General features: G+C 37.7%; 1 protein-coding gene across 6 annotated transcripts in view; it reads right to left on the minus strand.

Moving 5' to 3' along the window:
- LOC119874670 (teneurin transmembrane protein 3) overlaps positions 1–15846 on the minus strand; it is a 601805-nt gene that overhangs the window by 29121 nt on the left and 556838 nt on the right. For 5 of the 6 annotated variants that reach the window (XM_038560464.1, XM_038560462.1, XM_038560460.1 and 2 more), the window contains 3 exons: positions 10342–10574; positions 9104–9258; positions 7431–8305 (listed from right to left, as the gene is read on the minus strand). In XM_038560464.1, coding sequence (XP_038416392.1) covers positions 7431–8305; positions 9104–9258; positions 10342–10574 — 1263 coding nt within the window. The remainder of the gene's footprint in view (positions 1–7430; positions 8306–9103; positions 9259–10341; positions 10575–15846) is intronic. The other variant, XM_038560463.1, reaches the window with a different exon arrangement.

The raw sequence follows: 15846 nt of genomic DNA on the forward strand, positions 1-15846 counted from the left end.
TTGCTTGCCTTTACTAGAACGTGGTTCCTTTTTCCCCATTCCTAGAGCTGGAAATAGAAAGAAGTCTTGGGATGCCTGGGTGGCTCAGTGGTTGAGCATCTGCCTTTGGCTCAGGGAGCGATCCCGGGGTCCTGGGGTCAAGTCCCACATGGGGCTCCCTGTGGGGAGCCTACCTCTCTCTCTGCCTAGGTCTCTGCCTCTCTCATGAATAAATAAATAAAATCTTTAAAAAAATAGAATGAAGTCTTTCTTCTAGCTGATGCTTGCCTTATACTCACTAAGTACTTAAAGGTTAACTATGCCTTTAGATAAACTACAAGTTTTTGCGGCTTTTGCTTTGTATCTACCGCTTTTCATTACAAGGCCCAAAGATGGGAACATCTTAGTTTGTATAAGACTTAAATTCTTAAAATACATTTAAACGGAACAAAACCTAGCTTTTAGCCAGGGATACAATGTGGTATTTCTTTACATTAACATTTTGTCAGAAAATTTATTTTTTTTTTTGGGGGGGGGGTCTCACTTAATGAACTGCAGATTTACCAAACTTTGGAATGAACCAAGGTCTAGGAAATGTGTTTTGAGGTGTGTAAATGTGTATGTTGGAGATGTGGTACTGAAGGATAGGAGGGATGCTAGGTGAGGAACTGGGGTGATATGAGGCCAGGACCCTGGCATACAGGCAAGGGGCTTTCTCTGGGATGCTGAGAAATAGGGTAGCCAGGAGTGAGGGCTGCCGAAGCTGTTTTTATTTTGATGTCACAGATGAGCCAGAGATACTGGTTAGTCTCTGGAAAATACCCAACTGTGGATCTTCAGTTCTGTGACTGTTAAAAAACAAGAAGTTCCCTTTCACTGGTAATCAACGTGCAACTTCTTATGCTGTCATCAAACGATCCTCTAAAATGGTTGGTGTATATAACTCAGTCTTAGCATAAATCATTGGATCATCACTGTGTAAAAGGGAAGCTGCGGATATACACACACAAGAGGCTATCAGATTTAGACAGTTACATAATTAGTTTAAAGAGGGAATTCAACACTTTTGGAAGCTGCATTGAACCATTATGGAGCAATTTAGCACATCCAGAACATTAATTTGCTAAATGGAACACACCGAAGGGGTCAATGTAGCCTTGCAACTATTGAAACACTGCAATTATACTGAGAAAATATGAGAAATTTTATATTACGGATTATATTGAGATAAACTGAGAAAATCTGATCTGTTTTTATTTTTCCTGGGATTTTTTCCAGTACTAGGAATAACATACAAATACCATATTTCCCTTTCTGCTTTTAAACTTGGGCAGAACTAATTATGTCTTAAAACTAGACTGCAGAAAAAAATTGGATTAAATCGAGTATTAATAAAAGCATTGCCTTAGTAGAGCTCAGGTTAATGTTTGAAATGTACAGCAGCCACTTTATTCATTTGCCTGCACTTTCTTTTTAACTGATGTCCCTGGGAATACACATTCTGGTTAAAAATTCAAAGCAAAATTATTAAACAATTAAACAAAATAGCAAAACCAGAAATCAACTCTACAGTGTTTCTCCATGATTTTAAGTGATCTAATTTCTTAAAAATCATTCTTAATGTCTCAAATGTTTTCTTCCATGAAGACAGTAAGCAGAGAACGCATGGAGGGTCCCCAAAGGAGAGTTGGGGGGATGGGGAGATAGGTGATGGGGATTCAGGAGGGCACTGGAGAGGAGTGCCGGTGTCACATGAAGTGTTGAATCACTCTATTGTTCACCTGAAACTAATATTATACTGTATGCTAACTGGAATTAAAACAAAAACTTAAAAAAGAAAAGAAAAAAATAAAAAAAGGAAAAATGGATGGGGGCCTAGTGCCATCTTTAGGTACGTATTTATAAAATGGGCTTTGTTTTTGACGCCTTTTTGGGCAGAAATAGTGCTGAAACATAGTTTCAGGGTTTGAGCATTCAGGTTTGGATGTCAGCTGCCTATCAGGCGAAAGGCTATTCCCTTAGTTTTGTCCTGTGGAAGATGCCTCTAGAGTTTTTCTAACATCACAGGCTACTGCATAAAACACCCACGAGGAGAACACAACACGGCACAGATGTCAGGCTATTTAGACATGATGCAGTGTCAACGGGCATGGACACATCTTTTCTAATTTGGAGTAACTGTCATTGAGTTTTCCAAATTACCTGTGCTTTCTGTGCACTAGTTTGAGTTTGTAGTCCCAGGCCCTCTTTACGCTGCCTGTCTTTCCTCCTCTGAGATCCCTCTTTGATACCTTCCCAGAGCATCAGAGCCGATGTCACTGGGAGTCATAGGTTTGCCATGGGCACAGAGTTAAGTTCATTATAAAGAAATGGTTCAGAAGCTCATTCTGAAATTGCTAAGCTTGAATGAGGGACAATAAAGCACCCGAATGAGAAGCTAGAGACCCATCTATACCTACATAAATGCATAAAAGCTGAAACTCGTTTATTTACTCTATAAATCTGAATATAGTTCACGAAAGATCACAGAGTCAGCTCCACAAATACAAAGCTCTAAATACCCAAAGTCCCAAGATAGAAAAACTGCCACCAACCTGGTGGTGTGTCTTTATCAGAACACATAGCATTAAAAAAAAAAAAAAAAAAAGTTGTCTTCTTTAACCAGACAGAAGAACATCAGAAAGATATGCCTAAACAGTTCTTTTACGGGGGTGAGCAAGCAGAGAATTGTGAAATGCCATTTACTATTAAATAATTTATTCTATTGCCCCATTCAATACACTGGATTTGCTTCTGTGTGCAGTCAAGTGTGAGAACTGTGGTTTCACTTTGGGTTTCAACTTTTTAAAATAACACATTTTTAGCAGGTGAGATCTTTTTGACCACCCTGGAATTATTCTAGCTAAGGAATCGTAACATGTGATAATTGATATTTTAAATGGTATGAAGACCAGCAGGACACAGTCCCTAATACTGAGGGAAGGGAGTAACGAGGTTTATCACAGTGTCCTCACACAAGGGGGCTCCATTAGCTAGTTGGACATCCTCTGTACCGCCTGGCAAGTCAATGGAAGAGGAGGTCTTGGACGAGATGGCTTATTCAATCAGTAAAATATAAGTTATTCAGTTCATGAAACTTATGAGTCTGTCTCCGAGATTTCAAAGCTGAGTTACAAACCCTCTGCTGCCTTCTGCACTCTTCCTATCATCTCATCCAGTAGCACGTCTAAGGATATTGGCCACTTGCCTAACGAGTCACAATAGGGACGTCATCATTACAAGTAACAAGGAGAGAAACTGCTGCTAAGGAGACAATGCTATCTCTAGTTTTTGAAATGAAGGTTCTTGTATCTTGGAAACTATCTGTACACTCTAAAAAATCCCCCTATTTTATTGGTCACTGATAAGAATCTCAATTTGGGAACTGGGTTTTCTCTTCCCAGAATCCTCCTTTCTGATTGCAGGTACAACAAAATACTTCAACTACACCTGCTTGGGACATGTTTTCTGTCTCTACTCCAAGCTAATTTCTAAGACCAATATTTCAGAAGAGAGTGCTATCAGTATGAAGTCGTTTTTTCCTTAATTATTTTACTAATAGACCAATCGAGGAAGTCCTGATTTTGTAAAGCAAAAGAAACTGAATAAACATGTAATACTGGGTAAATTTAGCTAAAAGTATTGACAACAAAGAATGAAAATTGCTAAGATTTTCAGTATCAACTATTTGTACAGAGAAGTCCAAACTACTTCAGAAAGGGAGGGAGCAAAATTTATATGGTGCTTTCCATGGAGCCTGGGCAAGAGTCAGCTATGGGTTCTATCAGGTTCTTCTATATAAATACATTTTCTCTTGTCTACATCTTTGGTTCCTTTTCTTTTCTTTTTTTGAAGGTTTATTTATTTATGAGAGACACAGAGAGAGGTGGAGACACAGGCAAAGGGAGAAGAAGTTAGGCTCCCCGTGGGGAGCCTGATGCAGGACTCGATCCCAGGACCCCAGGATCATGACCTCAGACTCAACCACTGAGCTACCCAGGTGCCCCCATATCTTTGGTTTCTCTCTCTATTCCTTTAACCAGCAAACCATTATTGGAAGAGATCTGTATGCACTGCAACATTCCAGGACTTGCGGGGGACACAAAGATAATTGGTTTGCATTTTATAAAATGCTTTCTCAGTTTGTACTGAGAAAAAACATATAAGGTAAGTAATTGAGCTAATTCTCTTTTAAAATTTCTTTGGTAGAAGCTATAGCAACTATACTTTTATCAGTAGGCATATTTACTGATTTTGGGTCTTGTGCCATCTGTTCCTATCCTATAAAGCTGCTAATCTCCAGGCTTTTAAGACACCAGGCTAAGGAGAAAGCTGGACATGTACAATTGGGAATCTGGGCCGATAAGTTTAATTTCTCTTTGCGAAATATTTGTGCAGAAGGATAATTTTAAGGCCTGCATCAGCTCTAGGGACTGGTGTCATGAAAGTCATAGAAAACAGGTGTTTTTCAGTTGGGAATGGTGATCCTCCTCCCCGCCTCACAATCTCCCTGTGGTTTTTGTAGAACTCTGCCTCAAAGCTCCTGTATCCTTCCTTTATGAAATCACCAAATATCCTTTTAAGGTCTAAATTCGACACACAGTGCTGCACAGATATAAAGGGGAATGTGATAGATATTTCCAGTGTTGCAGGAGCATTCTGGCTCACCAACAATGTCAGTGAACACCAAGGAAGCCTGGTGGGGGGCACCTAGCTCCCCTGCTGCCCCTGAGCACCTTCTCCCAGTTACATGTCCAAGCCAGGAGGTAGTAAGCAGAAACTCTTGTCAAGATGCTGATGAGTAGAGCTTGGCGTGAAGTCTGCCCAGCAATACCTGCAAAGTTACGCAGACAAAATGCGCTGCTCTGTCTCAACAGAGAGGGCTACTGGAGACGGTGTCTGAAAACAGCATTCCCCTTCCTTTTGTGCACTTACTTTTGAATGTGTTTTAAAGTTTCTAAAGCTCACATAGAAGAGGTAGGCCCTTGCTCTTTTCACAGCCAAAGTATAAAAACGTACAGAAAAAAAAAAAAAAAAGGAAAAAGAGATCACTTGTTATTCTGACATGATGATTCTGAGTTACTTGGGCTAAGTGCCCTATTTCTGTTCTGTCTCATACTGTAATACACTGTCTACCAAAATGCATAAATGTTTCTTAGACATTTTTTTAGTCTTGTCTTTTGCTACACACATCTAGAGAAAAAGTGATAAAGCCATGGTTTTTAAAAAGCAATATTTCTGTTCATTTTATTAGAAAAATGATTTTTTAAGCACCGGTTTATTAAATCAGTATATTCTTAAATTATAACCAAAATATGTGTGTGCATATTTACAGATATAAATATATATTTATATGTATATATTATGCGATATATACTTACTTATATATATGTAAATAAATAAATATTTATATGTCTCAATATACACGATTATGAGGCTTATATTTGGTAAAATATTTTAGTAATGCTTTTGGTAATAGTTGCCTTTCCTTAGCTTATTTAGATATAACTTAATAGTTGTATTTAAATATGATGTGTAATGAATTTGTATTTGTCAAGATATGATTGTGATGTATTTAAGTTCATTACAGACTTATTTGTAACAAAATTACTCTTTAAAACAATGCTTGCCCCTCATAGTCGTGAGATTGGCTTGCCAGCTCAACCTCTACTGTCGCTGCTGTGCTGTCTCTTAACTAAGTCTGGGGTTCTTGGAGAATATCTGTTACCAGAGAAATATGTCTTCATTGTGCACCATACTTTTTAAAAAAGGTAAAAATCCTAAATTTGTTTATATTAGTCCACATCAACCCTACCAATGGAGTATATCCCTTTGTTTAATCTTCCAAACAGGATTAAAATTCATTTGTAGGTCATTAAGTCAACCACTGTAACTGCTGCAAGAAGTTCATGTGTCAGTAGTCACCCACACAATGAACCTCTATGCAGGTGTCATTTCCTGCGAACAAATAAGGACACATTTCAAAGAGGCTGACAGAGCAGAGCTTGAGTCCTAGACTGTACTAAAAACTTATTTCTCTATTTTTTTTCCTCCCTGCTTTTAACTAAACTGAAACCCTACCAATGCCACCATCATTTCCTGAAAGTCTTAAAATCAGAGCAGCTCTCCTGCCCAGTCTCATCTGATGGTAGCACTTTTCCTGGACTCTTTTTTTTTGCCTCTTTGGCAATATAGCCTGCTATCACTTTGAAAATGGTGCAAAGGAAGTGCTTTCCATTAACTTCCAATTTATTCCTTTCCTATTGCGATCCTAAAATGAGCAAAAGGAATGCTAAGAACAGAATTTTAATGTAATTCAATTGAAAAGGTTTGTTCCTCTGACAAAATCATGCTGCTGGGTAACATTCATTTTATTAAAAGGGAATCTGTCAAAAAAGAAAAGCAATTCAAACTACAGGAGAACTCAGCTTTATGTATAAGATCCATTCCAGAAAAGTTGTACAGAAAATATTTGTATATTGGATCATTTTTTCTACTGACTTTTATTATAATTTTAGAGGTGTACTCTACAGAAAACACTTTTGCTCCAGCACATCATTGTAAAAATCACACTAAGGAACTCAATATTCATTTCAAGGACTATTTTGCATTTGTCAACATGCCATCTCTGTACATCTAATTTCCCCTTATGGTTTGTGAGATGTTAGTGAAGTGAACAGTAATCGAAAATGATTTTACATATGCGTTCACTGCAAAGTACATATCCCATAAAATATACAATGGCTGATTCTCATTTCATTCTGATTGACCTCGCAAAATGTGACTGTTCAAATAGCACACTGCCTGGGCCACCACTCACATATTTAGTAGAAGAATATCCTGGCAGGATGAGCCTCATCCTTTTTCATACGCTTCCACAGCAACCCAGCACTTGCTGATTTGCATTTAGTGGAAAGGTCCTTTTAAGTACAGTTTAGATTCTCCACAAACTGATTGTAAGAAGTTAAGGCCTTCTCTCTGATAAGAAGGACATTTGTAGCATTAACGTAAATAGCTAACTTCACTGTGAATGTTTTTAAAGTTCCTCTGTAGTGGCAGCTTTATCACGTGGGCTAACGTAAACCCAGAGGGTTTATGCCTAAAACCAAAGCTGTAGTCCACTTCTCCAAAGGTTTGCTGTTAATACATTAGATCTGTATGGAGCACAATGTCAACCCTTAAGCAGAAGTAGACTGACCGTGATGCCAATGGCATGTAAGCTTTAGAATTTCTCATTGCCTGGGTCCCCCTTTTTTTTTTTGGTCTAGTTTTTTCTTCTTTTTTAGAGAGACAGAAGCTCCAGGTCCCCCCAAACCAGATCCCACCTGCCCTTAAGATTGTAAGTAATGCCCTTAGATTGCATTACTATATCACAGCATTTTATAATCAAAGCAGAATTTGGATATACTTACTCAAAAAACGTTGTCCATCCAGTTTCATCGCTTTTAGTTGCTAAAAGGCCGCTATTGCCATGGTAAGTAAACAAAACTAATTCTAGTCCTTGAGCGGTCATGCTTTTCAAACATCCATTCGTTCCTATTGTCAACCATATCACTTGGTTATCTGGAGACACCACTCGAACTGGCATCCGATTCGGGTCCCGTCTAATTCTAAGGGTATTGCCATTGCTGTCTGTCACCGCGGTAATATCGTTATCATTGCTGTAGCTAAAATTGTACAGGTAATCACCAGTGACTAAACTTACAGTATATTGGTGAGTGCCATTGATGTCAAAGATATAGAGTTCCTGGTCAGTTGGAGAGGCAACTTCATAAAAGTTCATAGAGTTAAGGAAAGGCTTGTTCTTTGACACGGCCCGGATCCGAATATTGCCCAGGTCTGCGATGTACAGGGTGCCATCGGGGGAGGCAGCCAGGGAGGAAGGTGCGCTGAGCTTGGCATCTTTGGCATAGCCATCTCCGCTCTGGTAACAGTCACAGTTGGCATCATTTTTGCAGTCACACTCTGAAGGGATTCCCGCCACCAGGGAGATCTCCCCATCTGTGGTGACCTGCCTTATTCGGTTGATTTTCTTTTCGTCGGTTTCAGTGATATACAGGACCCCGCTGTATGACACTGCGATGGCAGTGGCAGATTCCAGTGTTGTCTGAACTGCATGCTTCCCCACGGAATATTCCACCCCCGGAACCTGGCAGTGCATGGGCCGCCCAGCAGCAATGCGCACTTGACGATTTTCAGTGATCTGCAGGACCACGTTATTATCCAGGACGTAAATGGAGTTATCCATAGGGTTAATGGCTAGGTCAGTGGGCCATTCCAGACGTACCTTCATAATAGAAAGAAAGGGTCTGGTTAGTCAGTGACTGTGCTGTAGTTAATCTGCCAGAAGAGTAAATTAGACCATTCGAGGAAATTACCCTTAATTTGATCAACTGTTTTAAAATTGTTTCCTGGACGAGCTACTGTAAAATCAACTTAAAAATTTCGAGGGGAGACAAATGTAGGAAATAGCATTTTAGTTAAAAACGCAGCTCTCTGAAAGATTTGGAAGTTATAGCCAAATAGCAAACGAATCTCTAAGCAGGGAGTTAAGAGGTATCAATGAGATAGGAACACATATGTTCCTATAGCAGTAATAACCGCCAAACATTGAGGCTTTCTAGGTTATGAATACATTAGCGTTCTATTGTGTTTTCAATCAAGCCAACGGTAAAGGTCCTAATTCTAAATATAAGTCCCTAGGGACTAATCATAGTGGGCTCTCTACTACTTAAAAAGCTCGTGTGATCAAAAGATTAGAGATTTAAGCTGTTTTGTTCTTTTTGGAATATCTGCATGCTACTTTACTGGTATTTTATTACGGATGCTTTAGCATTTCTTAAGTGCTAATTGTTCTGTAATCTCATTGAATTCATCAAATGCAGAACGATAAAAGAAAATAACTTTTTATCAGCTCCTGAAATACATTTAAATGGAACGGCTTTATTACCATGAACGCCACACATGATATATCCAGTTTAATATGGGGCCACACATGATATATCCAGTTTAACATGGACTACTGACCTAGGAAACCAGGATACTTAGAAGAAAAACAAACAAGCAGCTTAATATTTTAAACTACCTGGCTGATGTGCATGCTGGTGTCACAGGTTAAAGGTCTGGCTGAAGTCAGATCGTTAGAGCCCAGAAGAGTTGATATGATCCCATTTTGATCAACTTTTCTGATCATGGTTCCATCAACAAAGTAGATCAATCCGTTCTTATCAATCGCCATCCCTTTTCAAAGAGAAATAAGTGTGACCGATTTTTCAATGTGATTCACATTCACAGGCTCATCATTAAATTCAACACTCAAACCCCAAGGATAACATGGGTGACCGGTAGCAGGTAGGATTGCAGATTGCAAATACATTAGGACAAACCCAACAGAGGCATTTAAAACACAAATCAATGTTAAAATGTAATCAAGAAATAGTCGAAATTTGTAAGAATCTCCACTTAGTGTACAAATCAGATAGGCAGTGACTGCATTTTAAATATAAAATTATAACTTCTGTATAATGTTGTCACCTCTCAATTATAGAAACAGGTCCAATTCTCTTACTCTGAACTTAGAGTAACTATATTCTAACAAAAATAGATCTAAGCCAAGGTTAGTGTTTCGTTGACCTTGTTACAATGAAATTTGCTATTATGAATAATTCAGTACAACAAATGCTTTTTTCCAGTCCTTGTTCACATAACAGTTGCTAGCTATAATGGAAAAAAAAAAACACCCAAACCAAAAAACACTGTAATGAATAGCATAATACATGAGCAAGGAGTCAGTCCCAACTGGTTTAAAAGCTAGAAACCTTTATCACATAGAATTTTAGCCCTTGTTACCTCTAGAAATTCCTCACAGCAAGCATTTTTTCCCATGGCATAGAAACAAAAGTTTAATAGCTCCAAACTGAGTGAGGACTAATAGCGTTGCTTAGTGATGGTTTTTAAAGAGGCCTGGGACTCATTCATGACAAAGAGATTCCAGGACAATGAAAGAATCTGGACACTTCTTGAAGTTTAACAGGATGTGACCTGAATACTATGGACTAGTTGCTTTATTCTTCGAAAAGTTGAAAAAAATGGTATGATAACAAATGCCAAGAGCCTCATATTTACTGTAAAATCAACTTAGGATTCTAGCAGTTTCACGCTAAATGGCTTTGAAAAAACACTAGATGTGAAACAGCTTTCTAGAACACAGTTGAGGGTAAAATGTTAGACTCAGCATTAAACAGAGTCAGGCACTAACTGGGTTTTCTATCTTTTTTTTTTTCTTTAATAAAAAGAAATCCCCAAATTGATAAATGGTAGTACCTTTGGGACTCATGAGCGTTGCTTCTACAGCCTTCCCTCCATCCCCACATCTGGCTTCATCAAACGGAAGGCACTGCTCCCCGGTCCCTGCGACCACTTCAGCATTTTTAGTTAAATCTTTTGTACCCGTAAGGGACTTGGGGCGATAAATTCTGCGGGTGTTAGTGTCAGAAACATACAAATCTCCCGTAACTGGATCGGTTGCAAGGTAGTATCTATGAGCTGGGTTGCTGCTGTAAAAAAAGGATCATACATAAACATCACAAGACAGTTACTCCTAATACACAGGGGAGAATTAAAAGCAAAACAAAACCGATCATGAGAAAACTGATTATAAACTGAAATCCATTATTAAAGACTGGAAAATGAACAGCATATTTAATAACGACTTCAAAGAATAACTGAGCTCTGACAGGGCTGTTTTCCTCACTTGCTCGTTGCAGAGCTTTTAATTTATTAAATTTATTAAAACAGTCATCTTGAAAATTATTCCCTTTAGAAGGCAGTATGCTTTTAGCCAAAAACAACGAGAGCAGCAAGTTCTCTAAATCCTTTTGGTTTGATGAAAAGCCATTAATAAATTGCCCTTGAGTGACACACATAAAGTTTACTCCATGGGAAGGGTGTCTCTGTCAAACTCTAGTGAAGTATAATATACTACTGATTTCACTCACGCCTCATCAGAGGGAATCCTCCTGTTTGCTACAAATCCCAATCACGTGAACACCTGCCCCTGACAAAAATGTAGCATCGTGTCCTGGTTGCTCTATCATCATCCAGAAAGGCACTCTGAGGCAGTTATGATGTTTGTCCCGAGCTATGGGGTTAAACACTGGAATGAGGTCACTCATGTGTAGGAGGCAGTCTCAGTTGGTGGCCTAATGCAGTGAGGCAGAATGGCAAATCCATCATTTTACTTTTAAAGTTGTAAATTAAGCTGCTCTGAGACCTGTCTATGAATTTGGTGAGATGCAAGCATTTGTTCACAGAACATAGTGCCTCAATTTTATGCATACAAAGTAATGCAAATGTGAAATGTTTTATGTCCCACTGTAAAAAGTGGTAAGACTTGACATCAAGGAATGGACAGATTATGACACTTAGTTGGAATTAGAAAGTTAATCTCCTTATAAACACTCCACACCACATTCTTAGGATTGCTGTAATTTTGTACGTTGTGCAAATACTGCCTTCTGGAAAAAAAAATTCTAAAAAGAGTTTAAACAATTTGGTGTGCCCATAAAGATGTCAACAGATAAGAATCTATCAGATTCCACATTATCTTGATGATAAACTTGGTTTTACTAACTCATTCTCATTTTAGCACTACGGGGTTGTACCAAGTGGTCAACTTGCCATGTTAAGTGCTACAATATCACCTTCTTAAGTTGATGCCTGAAATTTTAAGTGCGACAGACATTTGTGTTCCTTAATGTGGTAGTTGATTACTTTGTGATGAAGTGAAAAGCTACATATCAATATAACCTTCAGGGCAATTTTAAGAGATTTCTTTTTCCCCTTACAAACAGCCTGACATTGACAGAGTGGGCTTTCAGGTATACAGCTGGTGACAGGTTTGCAACTCATCCAAATTGGGTCTATTTTGAAAGACATGATATTGGAAAGACTTCTCTAGTCTTTCCTATCTCCTCAATTATACATTAATTATAAATAGTCATATGGCTGGTTATGAGAACACACACACACACACACACACACACACACACACACACACACAGTTCATTTTCTTGTCAGTTGTGTATCTATGAGCATGATCTCTGGACCAGATTGCTGGGGTCTGAATCCTAGCTTCATCATTCACTAATGTATGAATTTCAGCAATTTACTTAACTCTGTGCTTCAGATTCCTTATCTGTAAAGGTGATGATGATGATGATGATGATGATGATGATAATAATAATAATAATAATAAAATAAACATTTCATAGGATGCTGACAGAGTGACATGAGCTAATACAGGTAAAATGCTTAGAACATGTCTAGTACGTAACACATACTCAATAAGCATTAGCTTTTCTTAATATTTGCTTTTGTTCTGCCCGCTCTGACACCACCATATGTCTTTTGCCTTGTAACTTTCCACAGTATAGGAGTGAAATAATTACTGTTAATGACCTCAAGTATGACCAGCTTTCTGCAATATTACTAAGAAAAAAATAACTATCTAAATTTGGATAGGTTCACATTTGTTTCCTTGGTCCTGCTGTTATGCTATAAGGTCCTAGACTATTAAAACAATGCAGACCCTTTTTTAAACATCCACTTTGAATTGTTTCTAGAGTAATGATGATAAAGGTAAATGAATAATGCAATCCAATGTAAATTCAGTTGGAGTTAAGTATTCATACAAAATACCTTTATAGAGCCACAAGGTCACTTTTAAGAAAATAGCGTCAAGAAGTCTCTTCCTTTTACAGGTTCAAAGGGTAGAAAGGTATCATTTCCAGGAGGGCATGCCAGGGTCTTTTTTTCTCAGTGTTGAAGTATTATAATCAATCGTTCCTCTGAATTCTCAAAGCAAGAGGACTTGATGTTCAGATACATATGGTTTGGCTCAAGGACAAAGACCTTTGTTTGGGGTAGTCTGGGAATATTCAGTAATTTTTCGAGTGGAGGGTAATATGCAGAATTATTCATTTAAATGATGTCCTTTATCAGAAACCTGGGATAGGAGGACTTAATCATGAAATCCCTTTCACTTTCTTTACCCTCTTTACAAATCTTTTCTAAAATACCTGTGGAAAAGGCTATTTGTAGAAAAATCCTTCAAGAGCAACTTCTAGGACAGTGTTTCAAAAATAAAGAATATTTACTCAATTTTTCAATCCAAAGATGATTAAAAACAACCCAAAACTTAAATCATGATCTCCCCATCTATTTACCCACTAATAAACTGTACAGAACTGTACAAAATGAAAAGTGAAAGGATTCTCACTTGCCCTTCTTCTCTCCAATATTCCATGATAAAAAGCATATACCCTAAAAGAGGTATCTATTTATAGACATATACACATTTTTGCACAAAAGCCATTATGCTGCTCTGCACCTTGCCTTTTTCTTTTCATAGTGTATAGGGGAGAATTTTAATACCGAGCAGTTCTAACTATATAAATTATGGCTTTACAATAAAGGAGAATAAAAACTCCAGGACCCTGATAAAAATGATATTAAAAAAAAACTATGCCTGCTCTTTCATGATGTGCCTCATTTTGAGAATAAAACAACAGATTTTTGAGGTAGCTGCTTGAGCTATAGGACATGAGTCCAAAAATAATGGACATTCAAGTCATAAGCTTTGCCTTTATTGACGTCAGTTTTATTCCAGTGGGATAGTAATAAGAGAATGTCCAAAGTGGTGCTCACATTTGGTATTTCCTGTCCTGAAGCATCTCCTTCTTTGAAGATACAGAAATTTCTAAATCAAGCAACATATGCCAATGGTTTTAAAAATGTCTGCCAAATGAAGGCTCTAATTTTGCACACAACTCCATTGTCCAGAATAACAAATGTGGAGGAGTATGTGGTCTTGGAGAAGAGAATTTACCTCTGGAAATATTCCCCACAGAAGCATAAAGTGAGGAAATGAGAACTGGATAAATTCTCTGCAGTGCAGCCTAGCATGGCAAATTAGAGCTCCTTCTTGCCCCAGCCCCTCCTATATGAAAAGAGGGATCAGTAGCAAAGAACTAAAAGAAAAAAAAAAAGAGTTTGGAAACTTTCAGTTGACTGGACAAAGAGAAGCTCTGAACAATATATGGGATGGGTCCGGGATTCAAGGACACCTGATGTAAGCAGAGTTTTCTGAGAGTGAGCTAGTATTTGCACTCTGACTTCCTGAAAAGCCAAAGCTCTTGGGAGGTTGGTGTGTTGGCACAAATGGGTGGTGAGTTTTTAAGTCAGTAATACATCTCATGTGGAAAATTTGAGGCTACAGTGACTGAGTATGTCTGGCCGTTGGTAGCTGGAGTGTGGGGATTTACAGAATGCATGGTTTGCAGGGGTCTCTCTCTGTTCACCAGGAGAAGCACAGTGGCCTTCTGGTACAATTGATTTTCATTTCAGAAAGACTTAAAATAACATTAAGATTTTGACTAATGGCAGCAGAATCAAAGCAAGTTAGGAACTTTTAGTATATTGCACCTTGATGAACTCATCCTTTACTGCCTAGATTATCACGATTCCAAAGGGAACTAGCTTCTCCATGGACGCAGATCCAATGGTAAATGCAGACTATATTCGCTTATTCATTCTGTCTTAATTCAACCTTCTTAGACTAGAGAAATATTTGCAAAGAACAAGCTATAGAATAGATATCATTAGCACTTTCATCTTTTTATTGGAAATTGTGCCATAGCCTCTACCAAACAGGAAAGCATAAATAATATTTATGTATAACAATAAAATGCCTCTTTTCTGCATTTTATACCTTTTTATACCTGCAAGCAGGGTTTTGGGATGTGGAATTTCTGTGCCTGTTTGATTTTTAAATATTAAGTCAATAAGAAGTGCTGAATCAAGCGTTCATATTCTCGTCTCTAAAAACTTTAATAGATTCAAGTTCACGGACCCGTGATTGGAATTTTCTTTGATCTTTTAATTGGTAATATAAAATTCACAAAGCTGATTTTTAGTCCTATGTGTTTTATTGCTTCCTAGCTGGCATTAGAGTTAATTAATTTAAGTTCCTTTATTTTGGAATTTTAAAGAATTGGAAGAGAGATAAGCTAAAATTTACTACCTACAAAAGGAGTTTGTTCGCAAACTAATACTATAAACATCATAGGGGAAAATGTTTAGCATAGCTAAGAGAATCTTAAATTTTAAGGATTTCAGAAGCTTCCTTTTATGTAAAAAATTTAATATGTTGATTGATTAGTATTTATATCCATTCCTTCAAGTATAGCTAGAGACTCTAATTTGATAAAATATCCTGGCAGTACTTATTAAATTCAGTATGACAGTATATTCTGAATTTTAAAATAGTAAGACTATGTGTTTTATATTTATTTTGTGATTGAATAGTTTTATTAATTTATTTTCCCCATCAATCCAATTAACGAGACTATTAATAGCATACGGAACACAGTAAAAGACCAGGATCATGCATTTCTATATATTACTCAATTATGAACAACCGGCTACACTGTTCATTTTTGTGTATTTAGACACATTTTTAAATTTCTTTTTCCTCCTATCATCTGTCCCTAAACGCTTCATGACTTGTATGCTGGCCAGCACAGGGGGGAGGAGGAGAAAGCCAACAGGCTCCTATCAGCTAGGATGAGGAAGGTAACATACGCAAATAGGAAGCAGCATCTGAAAAGAATTTTATTTTTTAAGCCAAATAGAGAAGCTCCAGTGAGTTGAAGTATCTTGCTTTTGTGAGGTCAGTTATGATTAGTTACTGAGCAAACAGAATTCCTATTTTCGTCATTTTTTGATGACACGGTCTCAAAAACCTTGGATATGGATGCATCTTACTCT

Source organism: Canis lupus, chromosome 16 (assembly GCF_011100685.1).
Source record: "Canis lupus familiaris isolate Mischka breed German Shepherd chromosome 16, alternate assembly UU_Cfam_GSD_1.0, whole genome shotgun sequence".
Lineage (NCBI taxonomy): Eukaryota > Metazoa > Chordata > Mammalia > Carnivora > Canidae > Canis > Canis lupus.